Below are 22,474 nucleotides of genomic sequence, written 5' to 3' on the forward strand. Positions count from 1 at the left end.
TGATTAGCAGCTAGTTAACGGGACTTTAGAGTGAGGATGACCGGAGGTAGCCTGTAAAAAGCTGGAAAACGACAGTGAAGTGCTGCAACAGACGGGTAAACACTTCACATTTATAGTTTAATGCTAGTTTACTGTAAACACTGACCCCCCTACTGCCCCTTAACGTTAACAGAATTAAGTTTTAAATCCTTTTCTTGAGCCCGTTAGTTGTTCCTTTTCTTTTTTTTGTTAGCTAGCTCTGGCACTTGCTAGCTTCAGCTAACGTTTCAGCGACTAGAGCAACTATTGCATGACTAGGAGGTTCCCCACCACAGAAACCACCGGGACCCAAAATGTCTGTGTCGCCGGGATAAACACAGAAACACGGAGCCAACTACTTCACAGATGATTAACACTTGTTGAGTAACATGCTAAAAAAAAAAGGGAAGTATTGATGGAAGAAGTAGTGTCATCCTATACGTGAGGAAAACTGCCAACACAGCATTATAAAAAAAAAAAAACATGAAATAAATGAAAAGTCCTCCTTCAGTCAAAGTACGTGAGTGTTAGTATTGAGGTAGAAGTGCTGGTTTGCTCCCTGTGACTGATGTGTTATTATACTTGGCATCATTAGGTTGTTAATAGTGAATCATCAGTGTGTCAGCAGGATGTTAGTGTTGTAGCTGCTGCAGGTGGAGCCAGCTTGAATGACTTTAGGCTTAGACACAGTGAAACCACGTGCATGTGAGGGGTCTTGAGATGATTAATGAGAGAGGAAAGACGAAAAATAAAGCTCTGATACACAAATCGGTTTCAGATTTTCCCTCATCTTTGACTTTGGGTGAGTGTTGTGACCTGGCTCAGGACAGAAAAGGAAGAACACAATGATAAACATTTAAATAATTCTCTATTAAATCCAATTAGACCAAATTACATAGCCAAATCAAGCCTTGGTGTGCCTGTGGAGAAAGCCAGAGTAGAGAGAGAGAAAGTTAAGTCATTACACTGGACCCAGGTGTGCCCAGTTACTCCAATCAAGCCGCTGCCAATGAGAGACAGGTGAGGGACACACCTCCAAGATGACAACAGTGGTAAAGACACTCCTGGTGGTCCCACAGGAGCATCACAGTGACCATCTGAATGTTGAACTGAAACCACATGAGGAGAGAAAAATCACTATTCGGTTGAGCTTTTAGTACGTCTGGAAATGTCAGCCTTACGACACACTACTTTTCGTAGGAAGTCAGAGGCTAAAAATGGTTTAATCTTTAGCCATGTGTGGTATTTTAAAGCGTTGCTATGTTCCCCATCGTGTGAGATCTTCCTCTAATAAGTTGTCTAATGCAGTAATAGATCAGAATTTTCCTCTAAAATGTAGTGGAGTAGAAGTATAAAGCAGCATAAAGTGAAAACTCTCAAGCAAAGCGCATCGAATTTGAACTTGAGTAAATGTACTCAGTTACTTCTATAAGTTACATGTTGTATTTGCAGCTCATGTCCAAATGTATTTGTCATCTATTTGTTATCTTGTGGCAGGACATCTTCTTACAGTCATGTGAAAAGCTAAATAAATAGCACAAGTGAGTATTGTGGGCTTTTTAAAATTACAAACACTTTTCGAAAAAGAGCCCACAGATGAATGTGGTGTTCAAGCAGATTATCAATAGAAGTAATGCTCTAATACGGTGGGGAGAAGTGGCCTCAGGAGCTAGCTTTGCCCCCTTCAGCTGATAAAAATTCTAACTCTTGGACCATGCAGTTGCTTCAGATGTGCAGAGGTTTTCTTGCCCGTTTCAAATGCCCCTCAAAATGTCAATGGGATTCAGATCTGAGCCGTTCCATAATCCTGCGTGTGTTCTTTTGGACTCGGTCCTCGGTGGGTTTGCTCGTGGCGACCGCTGGGATCATTATCCCGCTGAAAGGTTCTCTTCAGCCGTAGCTTTTGGTCTCACTTTATCTTAAGCAGCCTTTGATACGATTCAGAGTTCATGGTTGAATCAATGACTTGAAGTTTTCCTGTCCTGAGGCAGCGAAGCAACCCTGAGCCACAACATTTCCAAAACCGTGCTGTACGGTTAGTGTGAGGTTCGTCTCCTGAGAAGCTGCTTTTGTTCTGCCCCAGAAGTGTCTACTGTTACTGTGGTCAAATAGCTCCATCCCTGACTCGTCTGTCCAGAGCGCATTATTCCAAAAGGCCTGCTCTTTGCCTGTGTGTATGTTGGCAAACTGACATTCTTTCTGGACAGCAAAGGCTTTTTCCTAACATGCTTCCTCTGCAGGTTGAAGTGGTGCACTCTCCTCAGTGTTACCTGCAGATCCTGTGATCACAGTTTGGGCTTCTTGCAGACTCGTTTTTTGGCCTTTAATGCTTTGCTCTTTGGCTGAATTTGCTGAGGTGGCCAGTCCTGGATAAATTGGCAGTCATTTGAAATCTGTATCACCTGGAGATGATTTTCTTTACAGGGGAAAGATTTATTTCTAATAATCTCTTTAAATCCCATGACAGACTCACAGGCCTCCACAACCTTCTCTCTGAAGGCCTTTTAGAGCTCTTTAGATCTTGGCATGATGACACCACACACTTAAATGCAAAGAGAACAGCAGAGCCCAGATGTCAGAGGTTTAAATAAGCTGTCATTCCCCAAGGAGGTTCTAATCATTGACACCTAATCTTGAATCCCTGATTCTATTTTTAGGGTGTGATAAACAGAGATGTGCTGACAGTCGTCCTCAAATGTATTCGTAGCCTTCCATTAAAGAAAAGGCAAAATTCACAATAGTCATGCAAATAATTAGAAACTGAAAAAAGTAATCATTTAAAAAAACTTCTAAGTCATAATTTAGTGAAATAAGACTAGCGGCTATTTCAAACAGCACCAGACAGCTGCACTGAACCACAGGAGTGTAAGGTTTCTAACACTGAAGATAAAGATGAAGCGATCCGTTTAAGTCCATTTACTTCCATCGAAAACAGAACATTACACGTCCACGTTGTCCTCAGGTAGAAAATCTGTGTGATCTCACACCTTGAGCTCATTCAAACAAAAAAAACAAAACATCACAGGTGTCCATATAAGAGGAGGATCTTATCTTTACCCAATGAAATAATGTTTTTAAATCGCTTTATCAACTAAACTTTATTGTAAATCAGTATTTTTATTTTTAACGTTAGATTTTACCCTTAGCTTTTAACTCAGGACATTTCTATAGTTTTAACCAAAATAATATTTAACATTTTTAGCATTTATTTATTTACCCTTTTTCTTTTTTTACTGTATATGGCTCTCACAAAGACATTGCTTTTGAATTGTGGTTGAAAAGAATAATATTTTTTTTTTAAAACTGTCCCGGACAAATTAGAGCACTTTGCTGATGAGCAGTGAAATCAGAATATCTGTCAACAGGTGAATAAGTCTGATTGAGAGTTACAGAAACACTGGATTGCAGTGATTGGCTTAAAGGGTTGTTCAGCTAAATATTAATTTATGGGTCCCATCATGATCGTTTGCTTGTTTGTTTCTGTTTTTATATTTCCGTTGAAGCACAATTCAAAAGCAATGTCATGTTTTCATTACATTTTTATTTATTATTGCTTTTGTCGATTTCAACTTATTTCAGTGACTGCTGTTTTTTTTTCCCTTCTTTAATGGGAGGATATGAATAGATGTGAGGACGACTGTAGGTTTTCCAGTCCAGTTTCCCATTTGGTACAATAAAATATACACAAAAAAAAGAAAGTACAAAATATTTTCTTCTTCATACTAAGTACAGATCACAATTATACAACAAAATGATCTCTAAAATGTTAAAGTACAAACTAAGCAGTGTTTTCACTCTTACTGAACTGTGATTCTTTAAATCTCTGGCCTGAGGGAAGAGTAAAGGTGAATGGAGAGCAGTCTTATACAGACCTGGCATGGGCTGACGTTCTATTTTTTTTTTGTTTAAAATATGAAAATGTCTGCAATATCTAATTTTATGTTACTTTATACACATCATCTGCAGGTGTGTGTCCTCCCTCAAACGTGTTGAAGAAGTCAACAATTTCCATGCAGTTTACTTGACTGATGATTTCTCATGACTGTTGACATTTTAGAACCTGGTCAACAGAGAAGTAGGCTTATAATACAGGGATTCTCCAGTCCGGTTTAGTGCTGGTAGGGTTTTACCAGATCATCTGAAAACCAGTAAGTGAAGCTGCTGTGTCAGCTGCCTGGCAATTATTGGGAATTAGAATACTGGGAGCAACAAGCAACCTAAAATACAACTTTTCTTAACTCAGTTATGCAGCTTAATTTGCCATTTAAACACAATGTTGGAGGAAATATTGCTGCTGCATACAATTGGAGACTTGAAGAAAGTTAGAGCAGTGTGGAGAAATATAATGGGACGGCAGTGGAAGCATTTGTAATTAGTCTCAACATGCTTTTCTCACATGATGTGAATTCATGTGAGATGTCACATGCAAAAGAGCTGCTCATTATTCCAGTGTCCTGTTATTGCTTGTTGGTGTAATAGACTGTATGTAGTCAAACTGGAGATGAAATAGAGCTGAGAATTTTCCTTACGGATCCCTAAACTATTTAGTAGGCAGATAGGAAGGCTGTATGGAGGTAGTTGGCTCCTATTTGTAGTTTACATGTCTGTAGGCGTGGAGTCTCCATGTTCTGTGTGGGTTCTCTCCGGGTTCTCCGGCTTCGTCCCACAGTCCAGAAACATGTTGAGGTTAATTGGTGATTCTAAATTGTCTGTAGGTGTGAATGTGAGTGTGCTTGGTTGTCTGTCTCTAAGTGTAGCCCTGTGATAGACTGGTTACCTGTCCAGGTGAACCTGCCTTCACCTTGAGTCAGCTGGGATAGACTCCAGCCCCCCATAGTGAGGATTAAGTGGTGTATAGATAACGGATGGATGTGTCTGTAGTAAATGTTTCTCACTTCACGGTGGAGACACAAATACTATTTGTGTAACGGCAATTTTTCACTGTCCTCTAATTGCCGTGAACCGACGCAGACCTCCAGTCAGTGTACTTTCCATTAGTGGATGTTTATTCGATGCAGCGGTTTTCCCATGGTGAATGTGGTATGATGCTGGTCTTGGCTCTCCCCCGACCTGTGCCCTCTACATATACACCCTGTGCTCAATTACCGCCACCATGTGTCCAAACAATTACCTGCCGACAACAAACATAAATGGCTCCTACAATTTGTAAAAACTGCACTCACTCCCAACCCTCAGGTGCAAATTTAGTTTGTGAATTTCAGTGAAGTCCCAGTTACCATTAAATAAGAATTAATATCTAAAATACCGATTACCATGTTGTAACGTGATATATACTGATGAATGTGAATGATAGAGACGTGGTATAAAAGCACACAATCCCACTCGTATCTGCTCGTAACCGTTAAAACAATCAAATGAAGAGATCCAAATAATATCAAGTTCTCCATTTAATAAAATATATTTGCAAGCAAAATACACTGACATTTCTGTTATCACTCCGGTGTTCCTCAGCCAATTTGAATAAACAATGATTCAAGCAAACCTTTGCTGTAACTGTACCACTAACAAGGTTAACTGCTCAGCCAAAAAGAGGCTTTTTAAAAAAAATCAACGATCGAGATTATTACAGCTGCTGAAACCTAGAACGTCAGCCTCATGTCTACTCATTTGTATTGGTTGTACAGTCATACGTCTGTTCTCATCCGCCACACAGTCATTAAAAAGGTCATTCAAGCTGCTACGTAGCATTTCAATGTCAATGGTACGAAAGGAAAACCCAAAGTGGAATGGCTACACAAGAGAGCAAAACGACGTTCTTTCCTTGCACTTCATCAGCGACAATGTTTAGTACATACACATCATCTATGGGTGTTACAGTAACAAGAAAGGAGCAGAGATAAGCAGTCTATTAAGCTTTTAAAAACTAGAATATACTTAAAAATGGATTTGCTAACGAGAAAAAAAAAGAAGGAAAAACAAACAAACAAAATCAAAATATTTCTTTTTTCCACATGTTTAAGAGGCTGTGATGAGCGGCAGTATCGTCTTCCAGGTAGTCGTCTCTTTGTTTCTGCAATTTTGTTCCAAGGATCTTCAAATTGGGCCTAAGTTGACTTGTTTTTACTGTTCTGTTGCTCTCAAATCAAACCCCGCAAACCAATTCCCATCTGCAGCACTTTCACTAGAGAGCACTTGTCTGTCCAAACCATTCATTGAGGAATATTGGTTGGATTAATAATAGTTTAGGAAAAGAAACCCAACCCATGTGTACAGTCCTATTTACAAATAACTAAACTACATCTTTAACCCACTGGTACAATGTTATACCAAGTAAAAAGAAAAGAAAAGAAAAAAAAAAAGACTTAAAAAAGAAAAAGACATTCAAATCTCTCAATGGACAATTTTCAAAACATTCAGCCAGAATAGGCTTTGTAATGTGGATCAGCTGCTGCCTGCCAAATTACAGAGCTACTAAAGGAGAAAAAGATACTGCCTTCAGTTACAGCCACCCCAAACTCAAATGTATTGAAATGCATTTTTTTTTTTGGTAGATAAATCCTTATTAAAAATCTTTTTCACTCATCCGAGTCTTTATCAATACATGATTAAAAAGCAAATCTTAAATTACAACTGTGACGCTTCTTTCTGGTGCAGGATGCGAGTGTTTGTTATCCTAAATGCAGAGAATTAAAATGAAGATGTAATCAAGGGTCTGGGTGCGTTTACAGGTTCAACCCTCACACCCATCACCGGTCCATCATGCTGAGGATCATCTCAGGAGTCAGGTCTCCGTTGGGAGGGGCCTCAGACAGCTGCACGTCCTGCGCCGCTCCCGCTTCCTGGGACAACTCCTCCATCTGAATGGCCGGCTTCCCCCCACCGACCACTACCTGTGTGGCCTCCTCCTCATCGTCGTCTTGCTCGGCTCCAACCTCCTTCTTCACAATGATGTCATCCACCTCTCCAGTGGCCTCGTCCTCCACACGGATGATAGCAGCCGCTGTTGAGAGAGTTTTAGGTCAGACTCTGTTGCTTAAAAGATATAAATATACATCTCCAGACTGCTCTAAGTGTCTAAAGGGAACTTTTATAACATTTTTATTTATGTGCATCCACTGTGTCTTACTTTGTGTGGCCTTATAACACCGTCAAAACGATCACTGTGAGTCAGACACTTACTGTCAGGCTTGTTCTTTGGGGGCCGTCCACGTTTCCTCTTGACTGGTGGCTCCACTGGGGCTGGGATAGGAACAACTGGTTCAGCCTGTTCCACCTCAATCTCAGTTAGCAGCTCATCCTCTTCCTCCTCCTCGATGTCGTCCAGATCACCCTCTAAATAACACAAAAAGAGGCACAATAAGCTGATAGGAATCAAAAGCTTTAGATGAGCATATTTTAATCACAGTCTTACTCAGAATTACTGAGTCCATGTGTAAGTGTCCATGGACACAGCATACCAGCACAGTTCTGAATTAATATGTTGCTAAAACTAAGCTAAACTGGCTACGAGGACATGGATGTCCTTGGAAGAAAACTACTTTTGCCTTCAACTCTTGATACCATTTTTGATTTGAGATGTTTCTTGGGGTGTTGCTGGTCAAACAGCTGCCTGTTAAAGTTAGCTAAACTGGGCTTTATGACTCAACTTGTAAAAATAAATGTTTCTCATCCTGTAGGTTCATACTTTCCAAATGTTTTTACAATTAGTAACAAAAACTGTATTATGCCATGAGAATTATAATAATGCCATTGAATTTCCCTTCTGGGACAAATAAAGTATTTTTCATTTCATTCATGAGAATTGTTGATTCCTGTTGGCTAAACCATTGATCCTGCTGAACATTTAAAGCAGATGTTAACCTTAAAAGTAAAATAAGTTTTTGTTGCTTCACAACTGACCTTGATTGACTCCACTGAACTACTTTAAGTCTGATTACATATCCTGATGTAAAATTAAGGGCTTTGTGCTCAAAATCTACAAGATTTGCAAAAGCTTATGTCTACAATACCTGTGTCGTCATCATCATCGTCGTCCCTCCTGCTCTGCATCTTCCTTTTCCTGCCACGACGACCCTTTTTAGGCGTAGGAGTTCCATTTTCTTCTATAAGTTCGCCCGTGCAGTTTTCAGAGTGACGCAGCATCGTGTTCTGTGGAGCACACAAACAATAGTCACACCTCAGTGACATACTGGAAAGAACAACTGCAGTGTGTGCACTAAACGTTCAGAGCTTCAGTCCTACCCTGCGGGTGAAAGTCTTGCTACATTTGCTGCAGACAAAGGCGGTGGGGACGAAGTTGGGATCGTGGTAGCGTTTGAAGTGCATGTCCAGAAGCTGCTTCTGTCGGAAAGTTTTATCACACTGGCTGCAGGCAAACGGCTTCTCCCCCGTGTGTGTACGCTTGTGCATTATCATGTGACGTTCCTGCCGGGTAGCACATCAAAGAGATTCAACAGTCATTTAAAGGTAAAACAAATGCATAAACACAGCACACGTGGTACATGCTCAATGTACACTACATAGAACACAAACCTGTCTGCAGCAGTAGTCACACTGGTCACACTTGAAACGCTTTTCATTCTTGTGAGTCTTCTGATGTTGGATGAGAGCGTAGCGCTCATGAAACACAGCGTCGCAGTAACGGCATTTCTTCCCTGTCTCAATAAATGAGTGCTGCTTACGCAAGTGAACACCTGGGGGGGAAAAAAAGTGAAAACATGAAAGCCAGTCAGATAAATGCTACACAGCCTTGACATAAAGCCCTGAAACTGTTCTGAAGCCTTACTATTTGGTAAACACAGGTTCCTGGGAATCCTTACACTATAATTAACTATATTTACACAGGGCACACCAATATCACAGTGACTGCAATCTGCTTGTTTAAGGTAATATTTCTATTATAAGGTGTGCATGATGTGAATAACCACAAGTTCTCTTACAACCGTGGTTTAGATAGACATATTTCACAATGTCAGACCCCAACGACCCACATGAAAACAAGCCTTCCCAGTGCTGTTTGCAGTTTCTTTTCAGCATTTGTTTACTGTAATGACACGCAGTTTGAAGTAGGAATAGTCACATCACTTACCAAGGTCACTCTTGCGTGCAATGACAGTATCACAGTGTGGGCAGTGGAACTTCGCCACGTTCTCCGTGTGTTTCTGCAGAATGTGCATCTTCATGGTGCCACTCTGTGTGAAACGAGCGTGGCAGATGTAGCACTCGTATGGCTTCTCACCTACAACAGAGAAGAGAGAATTCAGTGAGTGAGGTACTCTTCTCAAACGGGAGGTAAACGACTCAACGTGTTTTGACCACAAGAAACTGAAACCATCTTACCTGAATGTGTTCTCATGTGTCTCTTCAGCTTGTAAGTGTCTCTGCTGGCATAGCTGCACAGACTGCACTGGAAGGGTCGCTCCCCTGTATGAGAGCGGATGTGCCTTTTCAACTTGCTCACCTGGGAAAAGAGGCAGAGACCTCAGAATCAGAACTTGTCCCATGGTATAAGACGGAGAATTACAGACTAGGTTGGTACTTAACAAAAATCTGTTATATTACTTGCCTCCACACTGGAGTAGTCACACATGGAGCACTTAAAAGGCTTCTCGTGTGTGTGTTTGTAGCGACGATGACGCACCAGCTCACCACTGGTCACAAATGCCATGTCACAATCTGTGCATTTATGTGGCCGAGTGCCTGAAAAAGTTGAAGAAAATTTGAATTATGTATCAGACTGAGACAAAACAAGAGCACACTTGGATGAAAAGCAAATAACCACCCACTCATTATTGCCCGGTATGAAACGATCATATCATGCCAACATGACAACACTTGAAAAAGGAAATTCTCCAGCGAGCCAACTCTGAGAGTTCAGTTCCTGAGCTGAACTATTGCAGACTATCAAACTGCTGCCATTGTCAGTGTTTTGAATTCTATCAGATTCTAATTTACCTGTATGCGTGTTGAGATGGTTTCTCAGCAGTGTGACCGTTCTGAATGCTCTTCCACACAAGTGACACTTGTGTGGTCTTTCGTCTGTGTGGCTCTTCATGTGTCGGTCCAGGTTAGAGCGCCTTGGACAGGTGTAGCTACACAGCTCACACTGGAAAGTCTTCTTTACACCTGGACACCACAATGGGAGAAAGTTAATTCATTTTTAACATCACAAATCTACATCATTACAAGACTCTGAACAGAAACCTCATGTAGCCCACCTACAAAACACTGTTTCCCACCATTCTTTCTCATTAGTAACTGTAGAATATGCCCAAAAAGACTGAGAAGTCTCACCTTTTTTCTTAATCTTTGTGGGCTTCGGTGGCTTCATGTTGCCCACAACCTTCTCAGCATTAACCTCTGACAGCAGCCCCTCCTGCTGCTCTTCCTCAAAGTCGTACACCGACACATCCATGTCACGATCTCCCTCTGCGTATCGCAGGCGGCTCTTCTTTCCCTTCTTGGCTTTACGGATGGCGGTAATGGGCTGGTAGTCTGGATCCTTGGACCATTCTGGGTCATCTTGCTGGGGCACAGAAGATTCCACTTCTGCTACCTCTTCATCCTCTTCTTCATCCTCCCCCCTCGTCCCTTGGAGCTCATCATGAGCAGCCTGGAGCTCCTCCTGTTCTACAGTCTCCACCTCACCATTGGCACCCACTTTTACCACCTAAAAGAAAACATCACAAATTCAGCTTAACGTGACAAGACTCTTCAACAACTGTAGTTCACTGGATGTTTCAAGTCGATGACATAACTAAAAAATGACTAATCTTTTTAACCAGCAGTCATTTCTCACCTGAAATCCCTCAGGCAAGGGAAGGGTATGACAGATAACCGGCTCTGCATCTTTGTTAGCTGTTGATGCCTCAACAAAAGTGGCCTGAAGCCCCTCTACAGTTGCTGTAGTTACCGGTACCTGCACCAGCTGAAGCTGGCCAAGACCTAATGCAGCACCTGTCTGCTCCTCCATGTTCACCACCTACAAAGAACAACAGAACTTTACAGCATGATCAAATGACAATAACATTTCATAGCAAAGCAGGTTACTGATAATTCAACAAGTTAAACTTATGTTCTATACAAACCTGTAGAGTGATGATCTGACCCTCGTCTCCACCAGTAACGGTTACTGTGCCGCCTCCCTCCAACACCTCCGTCTTCATTTGAAGCAAAGCTGGATCGAGAGCGTCCATCACCATCATTTCCATGTTACCAGCCACCTCAGCCTGTGCCCCTTGTATCAAGGCCTCTCCGCCTTCTGGCAGGACCTTTCCATCAGAAGCCAGGGCGACCTGAGCAGTCTCCATGGAAACAACCTCGCCCTCCATGGCAATGGGCCAACCAACACTCTAAAAAAAAAAAAGACATGAAAAATGTTATGAAAAAATAAGAGAGAATTGTGTAATATTTGCAAAACTACACCTCAAAAAAACTATTCTTTGTTCAAAGACCTCAGCTTGTACAAACCACCAACTCTAACCTTACACTATGTTTTGCAGTGTTTTTTCCCCTTTTGGCCAAAGCTGAAATAGCTGAATGTCTTTCAATAAATCAATGTATGTCGAGACATGATGCTGAGAACATCTCATGGAATGAACAGGGAGTTTAAGAAAAACAATAATTTTCTCAATCTTTGTCCATTTGCCAAGAACCTTCATAGTCTCATGACCTGCTTGCCTTGACTGCATGAATCATAAAAATTGGGATGGTTCACGTCACATCCCTGGTTTGCAACTGTCCAAAACTGCGGACAATGACGGCATCATGGAAAACACACTTTGATTCATTTCGAGGTAAAAATAACAGCGACTGAGATCCAACGATAACCAACCTGTAGGCATATACTGCCACCTATAGTGTCAAGTACATACAACCAGAATCCAGGAGTTGGTCTGCCATATCATGGTTTGTTTTGATTCAATGCAGAGTCACTCATGTCAACTTGTGAAGCTAGTTTCCAGTTTTAATTGGATAATCAAGGTTTTACCGTTTGGGTGTGCTGTGGAAGCTGGTCTCACGTTTTATTTATTCTCTAAGTGTTTTTTGTGTAGACACACAAAATGAATGAATGGATTTGATTCCATTATAACATATAGCTATTTCATTAAATGTTTTATAAAATGTGTTTCCCGTCACACCTAGTCCTGCTGAGCCACAACGCTATTTGGAGATATGACCTATGTAGTAGAGACACTATGGAGAGTTCTAAAAGCCAGCAAATAAAACTAAGCACACCTCCACTAGGGGCATGTCTGTTGTTTTGACCCGCTCCTTTAACACAGCATTAAAACGGCCACTGAGGGCACTATGCATGGGTTTATTACCTGAATGAACTCAATACAGCTATTTTATTTTATGAGAGCATTTCACTGCAAAACACCCCAACTACATGTCCTGGCAATGTGGATCATCATGTCTTCAACTTTGTGGTTCACATCCGTGCCAGGGATTGATAGAAAACCTGGTGGTGCTTATTTGGATTTCAGATGTTATAGGATTCACCGGGTTACTCCAAAGTACCACATGCATACTGTCTATCCACACTGCAAACACTGACTTCAACTATGCTTGGCCAGGTGAACTTCTCGTGATCCTACCCTTATTTGTAGTTTTAGCTTCATGGCGATACCTGTGACAAAGCCAGAGTTTGCTGAGTGTGCCAGGTAAAGTAGTACTTCAACTCAACTCAAGTGAACCATGTGTTGCGAAACTGTGCTCGTTCATCATTCATTGTCCTGTTGCATTAACCACGAGACCGGCTTTTTAAAAAAAAGTTTTATTTTTCGTCTATCTGTGCCGATTTGAGTTGAATGAACACGGAGGGGATTTGTCTGTTTGCCAATGATAGAAATCACAATCAATCGATCAATCAATGCTTCATTTTCACTTACTCGACCGTTTTAAAAGCATCTACTTTCTACAATCTCAATTTCTATCACTTCTCAAAGCTTCAGTCCAGAAGAAATATGCATAATTTATCGGATACAAACTACTTGAACAGTGTCTCATGTTAGTTGGTTAAGTCGGGAGGCGCGAGTGCGTCTGAAAACAGGAAACAAAGGGCACGATAAGATGGACGTCAGGCCTGAACAAACTTAAAACAGAAATACCGCTAAATACAGCCATCCCTGTGCAGACACACCAAAATACCGTCCGAAAAGCAACAAAAAGCTCAACTGAGACCCGGAGTTACAGTTTATAGACGATTTAGTGCATTTTGGATAACGATAGAGGGAGACAAACACCCCCCGCCAGTCGCCTGGCCGGTAAGCCCTACCGTGACACCTAGAGGCCGACGACGGCTCCTACAAAAACGTTTCCGCGTTTGGGGGCAAAGTAATGGCTATACTTACTCTTGGTTGCTTCTTTTCCCAGTTATATTCGCTTAGAAGCTCGGCGCTTGCGGTGCTCTCTGCAGCCTCTCGGCGGACGGCCGTGTGCGCTCTGCGCCGGGCTAATAATTTTCTCCCGCTTTGGAAGAGTGGGCCTAACACAAAATGGCGGCCCAAATCAGTCAATGCGCATGCGCGAACACAGCACCCGGGGGAGTGAAGGGGCGTGGTTGAGCCCCGGCTGTGGGTGATGGGCGCTAGATTTGAATTCAGGCGTGGGCGTGGCGACCCACAGCACGACGACCACGGCGATCAATAGAACAGAGGGATGATTGATTGGTTTTCTGATTAGATTTGCAGATCGGCATTTCGCACGAGTGTGACTTTTTAAAGTCCAACAGCTTCGAGTCACTGCTGAGTTTACGGCAAATATTTGGTGAATTTAAAGCAATTCATGAGATCAGCCACAGGGGGGCAGCATGAAGGCTGTAGGTGTAAACACATACACACATACACAAAGTCGTGATTGATGACCATCCTCATATTCTAGATTGAATGCGATGAAAAAAGGTTAATTTCAGTTGATTAGCAGGGAAAGGTGAGCACGGCGCAGACTGTGCGATGTTTACAGTTTTTCTATGGTGTCCCCCAGTCATTGTTTGGTAATTCAATTAAACAAGTTAAACGAAAAATAATGTGTGAATGACTCCTTAAGGATATAAGTATCTGGAAGTCCCAACTAGTCAGTCAGAACTGATGAAGCCTCTTGGACGAGAGGTGAAACGTCTTCAAGAAACTCAAGCAAGTCCAGATGCTACAAATAATCTACCAGAATAAGTTAAAATAAGCCACATTTAGGGCCAAAATCTGAAAAATTGTGGGCTCAGATGACACTTTAATTCTTCTTTCCAATAATCGCAGTGTTCCTGGTTTAAGTCTGACTGTGAACTTTTGTTGCCTGTCATCCCTTCAACAGTGAAGATCTTTTACAAAGGTAATCATCTGTAAAGGTACATAATTAACGTTAAAGTCCTGCATTCAAAATGTTTCACGAAAAATGGCCCCTGTGAGCCTGTGAAGTATATGTGATGTAATATACATAATGATATATATATGTACTAGTATGTTATGCTTAATTAGATTCTTATTATTTCTTTGGCAATAATACGTAGGCACCATTTAACTTGTAGCTGGTCGAGGTAGAGCTGTCTAATTACTGTTTCACTTAAGTTGGCAACTAATTGTTGTTCTCTTAAGGACTTGTCAGCTGATTTTTATTCTTGATCAGTCATTTTACTTATTTGTACGTAAATTTTTGCATAAATGTGCTTAGTTACATTTAAACACTTTATACCTCTGTTCCTCCTAGTGAGATCTGGACAGTGTGAGTGTTTAAAGTGAACCAGCTGGCTCACTGAAAGTGTAATCTTGTGTGGTCTTCAAATTTTAGTCAGTCTTTTGTCAGTTTATTGCTTTATAACATACATCTATTCTTATGGCCAGCATAGGCAAGATCTATTTAAGATTTAAGGTTTAAAACAATGTTGTCACCTCTGATCCCACTTGCGTTAACGTTACAAGAACCAACTGTCGTTGCATTACATCTGCTCCAGAGCACTAATATGGCTGATGTCATATTATTTCTTATGGAAAAGTTGACGTGGATTCGTAAGCGGAAAACAAGTTATTTCGGGGTTGTTATGTTAGGGTGAGGGTTAACCGCTCAGAGAGGAAACAGTCCTGCCAACTTTTCCATTATTATATAAATACATTTAGAAACAGCGAGAAAAGAAATGATCTCCATATAGAGACCGTCCACTTCAAACCAGGCGAGACATATTGCTGGTTTAAATATAAAATATTCAGACCAATATCAAATATTCAAGGCAGCACAAATCCCCTGAAACCTGCTACACATGTCCTAGGGGGAATTAGCATTATAATTAAGATACATAGAATTTGGTGGTTGTGGGTGTGTGCCTTATTTTATGGTTTCTGAACAAGACTTACAGCTCATTATCACAATCCCTAACAATCCTCTCAGGACTACTTAGGACAGTTTCCTCTGGTAATGCTGTGACATCTTGTTTTGAAATTTACAGGAATACTGCCGTGTGTATTTGTACACTTAAGAATCTACCAGGTCAGTCTGTCACTTACAGCATTTCAGAGCATCTTTTTCCGCATATAAAATAAATTATTAATTTGTTACATAACCAACAGAACATTATGTCCATTCAGCTCTTTCCAGTCGAGCATATTGGAGTGTGTGTCCTTGTTATTAGCTCGGATGCATTTATGAAGCAAATGTCAGTGTGGTCACTTCATCCCTGCCTCTGTGCCTCTGCTTATTTTATCACCATCTTTTTCTCATGGTTTCCCTCTTGCAGAGGGGAGGGGGCAGAGAAAGGCGAGGCTCTGTTGTCAGATCTGTCAGTCTAGCCAGCCTGGCCCCTCCCACCTCAGCGGAGGCATTACATACTGCTGGTGCTCGTGCTCTTAGCAACGGTGCCTCAGCAACAGAGCCACGGCAACAGAGCTCCACGGCAACAGCGTGCCGTGTCTCCCCAATGGAGCTGCCATTGGGCGGACCAGCGCTCAGGCACTACACCCAGAGCAGACCGAGACCTCACCGACAAAAACTGAACTACCGTCCCAGCAGACCGCAGGTACTGTGAAGGAGGACCAGGGAGGTTCTGTGAAAATGGAGTGTGAGGGAAAGGTGGTGTGTGTGAGGAGAGAAAATGGAAGGGAGGGAGAGAGGAGAGATGTAATAGGGTACAGAGGGGAGAGGCAGGGGGAAGGGAAGGATGGAGGGGGAGTGCTGTAAAAGATGCCTGGTCCCTGCTTGAATAAGGCATTGTACCGGTCACCGGCTGTTTGAAGAATCCACTCTATTTTCTGTCTGTGAGAGCACGATGACTTTAAATGAGAGCGAGGTGTAGTTTGGTTTGAATGTCTTTTCCTGCTCTCACTGGGGGGGGAAGAAAAAAAAGAGCTAGTGGCGTGGTTTTATTTTTTCATATGGTTGTGTCAAAACGTAGAGTGTGTGTGATCATCCATTTTCCACTGAGCTGATCATATTGTCACAGAGCCGTTCAGCTGTAGACACACAGTCACTCCCTAGGAGACAAATGGCCTGAGAGACAAAATTCAAGCAATTCCCCCGGCAGGATATCATGTAACGGTGACTTCTGCTAAATTTGTGTTCTGCAGTCAACCTCCTGACTTTCATTGCTACTTGTGGGCACAGATTGTTAATATGATCGGGATGATGCAACTCCGTATAGCTGCAATTTTGATATCACATTACCTACACTGACAAAATGAGTTATCTTGCTTTCATTCCGCATGTAAAACCCAGTGACGCCCCCCCATTGTAGGTTACTGAGCAACTGACTCCCAGGAGGCCTGCTTCGTAGCATAAATGGATGAGAGAATCAAACCAAAATACACCTATAGAGGCAGGAGCAACACTAGTGCCAGAGTGTGTGGGTTTTCAGAGGTGATGGTTATGTAATGTAAAGTTACATATGAAGCAAAGCTACTCTTCATCATCTGTTTGTTTGATCTTTGGTGCAAAACGTCTGTGTTTTCTGTGTATGTTTGTGGTAATTAGGAGACAATAATTGAGAGTGAAAATGAAGTCCTTGAGTTCATGGGGCGAGTGGATGAAGGCGTGGAAGAGTTCTTTACTAAGAGAGTACTTCCTGCTGACACACTGTGAGTATCACAGCTGGCAAATTAGCATCTTCCTTCATATTTAGCTGATCCAGATACAAACTGTGCTACTTTAACAAAGTTATTCTGTACAAGAAGGTTTGATTTATATGATTATTTGTAGGAAACAACAAGACGAGGAAACCATCACAGTGCACGAAGTGGCTCCGGCCAGCTCTGTCCCTTGTCCACCCCCCACCAAAACACTCAGGAGGAAGCTCGGCGATTTCTTTACACTCAAAAAGAGGCGAGGTTTGAAATCAGAGACGAGCCGTGACCATGAGGGGCGTCCCAAAAAGGCCTCCATCGCCGATTTCATTCGCCCTCTCAGGGAGGTCGCCAGATCTGAGAAAGAAAAAGATAAGGACAGAGTGAAGGAGCACGACAAGGAAAATGAAAAGGAGAAAGCGAAAGAACAGCCCAGTGCTGTTACTGGAGAGCCAACTGTGCAGGAGACACCTGTTTCTGGTGCTCCGCAGCTGAGGGGTGAAGCGGCGCCTCCCCGCCGAGCTCTCAGAGAGGGGAAGTCCCAGTCTCTCATTTTGCTGTCTGGATCAGCAGCAGCAGGGACCACTAATGCCAGAAACACTGCAAAGGTGAGTGCTACTGGACTGAAAGCCCTGTATGCCTTTACAGTAGTAGATGCGTTTTAAGAGGCATAATTTCTCTGCTGTTGCTCATTTCAGAAACAATTTGAAGGCCAACATAGTTTTGAACAGAAACTCCATCTTATGCTACAACGTATTGGAGTTTCCAAACCACAGCCTGGAGAGACGCAGGTATGTGAATGTGTCTGTCCAGATTTAATTATGTATATTGTAGGAGCCGTCAAAGGTGTAAAAACACCCCTTTTATTCTTGTAGAATCAAGAAGGGGAGATGAAGAAGGCAGAGTCTGAAGGTATGTCCCTTTATCTATGTGATGCTTAATATGATTAAAGTCCTTTCTGCTGCAGCTCAGTCTTAATGAGGCAAAATTAATCTTTGAAGTTGAGGGATTTGTCTCAAATGGAGAGACTTCTTGACGTGGATCAGTTCTCCATTAACAAGATTTAGTATCTCAGGCAGAGACAACCAGGAGAACTTGCCTGTTTCCATCTGTTATAAGGACATAACACGGATTTAGTTCTCTAGTGAAATAAAATGCAAATGATCTTTGTGCTTCAGGTACCATCATCGACAGTAAACCTGAGCCACCTCCTACTTTCTCAAAACCTCGAACGATGTCTGCGTCATCAGGTAAAACACAAACACTGATTTACTCTCTCGTCACATGTACAGCATATAATACGATCAATTGTTAGCACATTCATTTTTATTTATTTTTTGTTCTTTAGACACAAGGCATCAAATTCGGGCGAGTGTGTCAGCACACGAGGCAGCTGGGAAACCTGCTTTGCTTCCAAAGCCAGTTATCAAACCAGGTCCACCTCCCACGACATCTGGCCGCAACACACCTGAGAACGAGCTAGCCCAAATACAGGAAGCGGAGACAAACACGCCCACTAAACTCAGTCCAGCTGCAGCTCCGGCAACCTCTGCTGCTACCACCACTCCCGCTGTACCGACAATCTCAAACTCAACCCCTGACTCAGCTGATGTTACAGTTTCCCCTTCAAGTACTGTACCTCCCTCTGACACAGATATATGCACTGACTCTGTTCACCCTCCTGCAGCAGCTACAACACCCACGAATGGTACAGTGCTCGACAGCGAAGCCTCCATCCCTGAAACTAGTTCTCCTTCCACTGAGTTACCGCCCTCTACGGTCCAGACAACCCTTACAAGCACCGCTACACCTACAGCGCCCCCCGCCACCGTCTCAGTCACCTCCACCCCCTCCTCAGAGTCCATTACTTCAAGCCTCCTTGTCACTTCCAGCTCCACAACAATAACTAGCCCTTCCATTACCACCTCGGAAACTGCTTCTGCTCCCAGCAACGAAACCTCAGTTTCCACAGCATCAACAAATCTGTCAACTAAATCGACTTTGCCAGAGCCAAATGATGTTCTCTCAGCTGATGCTACCCATGCCGCTGTTGGTGATGCAGCTATTTCTGTCACCACCACTGCTTCTTTGCCCTCCACCAGCACATCAGATTTGCCATCGGGCTTGTCTACCACCATCAGTTCAGTTGCAGAAGCTACTGATGAATCCGCTTCAGTCACATCCAGCAGCCCCGTAACATTACTTTCATTAGTCACTACAACTACATCTCCTCCTCCTAACTCAAGCGATGTAATTACAGCTGCAGTTTCACATGACGCCCCCATCACCTGTTCCTCCACCATGATCTCTGCTGCCCTTCCTCCCACCACCTCCACCTCTTCTGCCACTGCTCAAACAGTCAGCCCAACATCCAGCATGAACTCTGTCTCCACATCTACCATTAATCACCCAGCCGCCCTTAGCTCCACTGATATCTCCGCTCCCTCCACTTCTTCCAGCGAAACAAACCCGACAGACACCACTTCCACCGCCACCAGTTTAAAGCGTGCAGATACTACTTCCACCCCTAGTTCAGCCGCTGCAGCTGCCATTAGCTCCCCACTCACGACTGACTCAGACCCACCTTCGTCCAACAATGTCGGCACTACCCTCACACCAGCTATCTCTAGCCTGCCCGCTACTGATAACTCAAGTGCTACTTCTCACCATTTGACCACTCCAGCACCCTCTAATGATAGTCCAGGCCAAGATAACGATTTACAGACATCTCCCGAGGAAAAATCCAGTGTAGAGCCTGCAGAGAAAACCACTGGTAAGTTTCAACTCCTGTGAATTCATCATGCACGCTTGTGTGTACATAAATGTGTGCTGAACGGCGTGTTTTGTGATTCTCCTCTCTCGACAGCAGACGACGGGCCTGAGATTGTTCAAAAGAGCAAGTTACCCGAGACGGATGAGAAGAAGGAAGTTCCTGATGGTGATAAAAACAGCGAAGGTGACAAGGAGAAACCAACGCCGGGTAACGACGAGCAAGTGACAAGAAAAGAAGTGCAGGAGCAAAGCGTGAAAGCTGAAGAAGACACAGCAGCTGAACCTGCATCAGGGAAAGAGGGCGAGCGGAGCAGAGATGAGGGCGTGATAGAGGCTCAGAAGCAAGAAGAAACTAAGTCAACGAGTGATAAGTAATTAAAAAAATAAAGAAGTTGCTAATTACGGGACCAACTACTGTGACAGGGGCAGAAGAGGCCACAGTAAAGAGTAAAAACGGGGGGGATGATCCATGGCACTTCCTACAGGGACCACCACATTACAGCAGCACACCACAAAGGGTGGGCCACTGGACCAAAGAACTGAGATCCCCTTGGTGTGATGTAATCAACAAATCCAGCAGTGTCTTTGTCCTTTTTTAACTTCTGTTTGAAATTTTGCATTGCACGTATGATTATGTACCATAAGAAAACTACTGTGGTAAAATACACCATGTTTACAATAGATGGATAAGAGACATAGTTATGACTATTAAATGGAATATTCAATTGACTGAGTCATCTCCTCAGCTGCTTTTTTATGTGTGAAAAGTTTATTTCTAAAAATTCATGTTTTTTTGATGAAAGATTATTGAGTCAACATACACTGATGTGCTTTTTTTTTTTTTATTTTAAAGATTTCAGCCACATCTCATGGTCTTCTTTGGTTGCCATGGAGAGAGCTCCGTTGCTTTCACATTGGGGCTCAAATCGTTGTCTCTGTTATTTTTTTGGTGCCAAATTTGAAAAAGCAAAATTCCATCTGCTGAGGAGGTCCATGAGATGCTGTTCAAAGCAAAAAGATGAATTAAGAACTTACTAAAAACCTACTATTTCTAAGGTCGAGTTTCATGCTAAGAAATTATGTTTGAATGTTTCTGGATTAAAAATGTTAATGCACATATTTATTATTTAATTTTATTCATTTGTATGGGTCCACATACAGAATTATGGGTAAACGTGACCATGTGTTCTTCATGAAGCGAAGATCACATTTTGCTTCACATGTCAATTAAAAATCACTTTCCTCAGACTATTAGGACAGTCATAAAAATAAGACACGATTGCTGCATTGCATTTTTGCCTTAATTTGAGTCAGAAGATTAGTGCTGCACATTACAGCCTTGCAGTATTATGAAGGAAACATAATAGAAATGTGGTTTGTAAGCCCATTGTGCTCTACGGCTGCCTTCTAATACAGTGATCCAGCAGCATGTCGGGATTAAATACACAGAGCACAGCAGAGTTTGGCTTAACTGAGCCCTAAAATTGGGGTAATACAACCCAATGAAACAATGAAAAGGAAAAAAAGAAAAAAAACAAACATTACAATCTTTTTTAAAAATCCAAAATAAATGGTCTGTGCGATCTAATCTGTAATTGTTCATTAGATAGCATTTCTTGGTATCTACTAAAATTCTATGAAGACAACCACCTAGAGCCTGTGGCACAGGATGTAATAAAAGTGCTCCTCCTGTCACAGCAGCTGGAGCATCAGAAGACAGTATTCAGGCCTCATTCACAAAATGTTTCTCCGATTTTTTATTTATTGAGAAAAATGTATATTGAAATCTATAGTGAAACTCCTAAGTGTTGATCTTATGCTGAGTTACAGATGGTGAATAAATGCAGATTTTTTTTATATATTAGATATTCAGGCCTGATCATGCTGATAGAGAGATACGCTGGTAATCCAGTGAAACAGTTGAAGCACAGAGAGCTTTCTTTTCGGGGCACTTAATACATAAAGCGAACAACCAGTTAACTGTGTCAGTTATTTGTTAACTTAATTTAAATCCTTGAGGAAACCTTTAGTGCTTGCAGTCAAGAGAATAAAAGGCGATAATCTACAAACAACAGAGCACGGGTAAAAACAGTTCCATTTAAAAGCATAATCGTGATTTTAAATTGGTGTACTGGTGCTGAGTTATACTGCTTGCTGCAAAATATTCCAGGTGTTTCCAGCACAAAAAGCAAAAGCAGTTTTCCTCAGTTCAGTGCCTGTCTGTGGGACTTTAAGGCAAATGCTTGAATGAGTTGATTAATGATTCGCGACCAGTATGACAGGAAAATTACCTTTGGTGGCATCCTGCCGTGTAGAGCTTTATAAATAAAAAGAAACCAGTGTCGGTCACACCTTACTGCGAGAGATGGCCAGCCAACTATTCCATACAGTATGCAGAGATGAGTTGAATGACTGTCACAAGAAATGAATCTCATGGCTGAGTGCTAAAGTGGATAGAGGGCTTTTAGACTGGAGGCAGAGGCGTGTCTGTAGATGACATCACCACAGCCTAAGACAGACAAGAGGACTGCTTCAATTCTTTTTTTCTTCTGCTGAATGAGGGAACATTTGCTTTGTTTATGTATAAATGCACTTTTTTTTGAAGTTTAATGAATTTTGTAGAGAAGATGAGGGTCAATACAACACTGAAAGAAAATCTACATTTTTTACCCCACCAGTGT

The 22,474-nt window shown here is 42.2% G+C and overlaps 2 protein-coding genes across 2 annotated transcripts; one reads left to right on the forward strand and one right to left on the reverse strand.

Annotated features, from left to right (window-relative positions):
- Positions 1 to 5,408: 5,408 nt before the first annotated feature.
- On the reverse strand, positions 5,409 to 13,437 carry LOC103374180 (transcriptional repressor CTCF-like). Its single transcript, XM_008304221.1, has 13 exons — positions 13,335 to 13,437; positions 11,067 to 11,330; positions 10,778 to 10,960; positions 10,273 to 10,648; positions 9,934 to 10,104; positions 9,545 to 9,678; positions 9,319 to 9,439; positions 9,068 to 9,217; positions 8,512 to 8,672; positions 8,221 to 8,403; positions 7,989 to 8,127; positions 7,159 to 7,311; positions 5,409 to 6,979 (listed from the first exon to the last, which is right to left on the reverse strand). The coding sequence occupies exons 2-13, from the start codon at positions 11,307 to 11,309 to the stop codon at positions 6,726 to 6,728; spliced, it is 2,268 nt and encodes a 755-aa protein (XP_008302443.1). The 5' UTR covers positions 11,310 to 11,330; positions 13,335 to 13,437; the 3' UTR covers positions 5,409 to 6,725.
- A 2,446-nt stretch (positions 13,438 to 15,883) lies between these two features.
- On the forward strand, positions 15,884 to 20,908 carry LOC103374185 (mucin-5AC-like). The gene is made up of 8 exons (XM_008304225.1): positions 15,884 to 15,982; positions 16,933 to 17,036; positions 17,158 to 17,629; positions 17,720 to 17,812; positions 17,897 to 17,933; positions 18,200 to 18,271; positions 18,370 to 19,794; positions 19,888 to 20,908. The coding sequence occupies exons 1-8, from the start codon at positions 15,884 to 15,886 to the stop codon at positions 20,166 to 20,168; spliced, it is 2,583 nt and encodes an 860-aa protein (XP_008302447.1). The 3' UTR covers positions 20,169 to 20,908.
- The last annotated feature ends 1,566 nt before the right edge of the window (positions 20,909 to 22,474 follow it).

This window comes from Stegastes partitus, unplaced genomic scaffold, assembly GCF_000690725.1.
Source record: "Stegastes partitus isolate 25-593 unplaced genomic scaffold, Stegastes_partitus-1.0.2 Scaffold2171, whole genome shotgun sequence".
NCBI lineage: Eukaryota > Metazoa > Chordata > Actinopteri > Pomacentridae > Stegastes > Stegastes partitus.

Excerpts from the sequence above, each read along its gene's own strand:
- LOC103374185 (XM_008304225.1), top strand. The coding sequence starts at position 15,884 with ATGGAGCTGCCATTGGGCGGACCAGCGCTCAGGCACTACACCCAGAGC. Across the intron at positions 15,983-16,932 it reads ACCGTCCCAGCAGACCGCAG|GAGACAATAATTGAGAGTGA; the intron begins GTACTGTGAAGG and ends TGTGGTAATTAG. Across the intron at positions 17,630-17,719 it reads ATGCCAGAAACACTGCAAAG|AAACAATTTGAAGGCCAACA; the intron begins GTGAGTGCTACT and ends TGCTCATTTCAG.
- LOC103374180 (XM_008304221.1), bottom strand. The coding sequence starts at position 11,309 with ATGGAGGGCGAGGTTGTTTCCATGGAGACTGCTCAGGTCGCCCTGGCT. Across the intron at positions 10,649-10,777 it reads CCTTGCCTGAGGGATTTCAG|GTGGTAAAAGTGGGTGCCAA; the intron begins GTGAGAAATGAC and ends GTTTTCTTTTAG. Across the intron at positions 7,312-7,988 it reads CGATGATGATGACGACACAG|AGGGTGATCTGGACGACATC; the intron begins GTATTGTAGACA and ends TGTGTTATTTAG.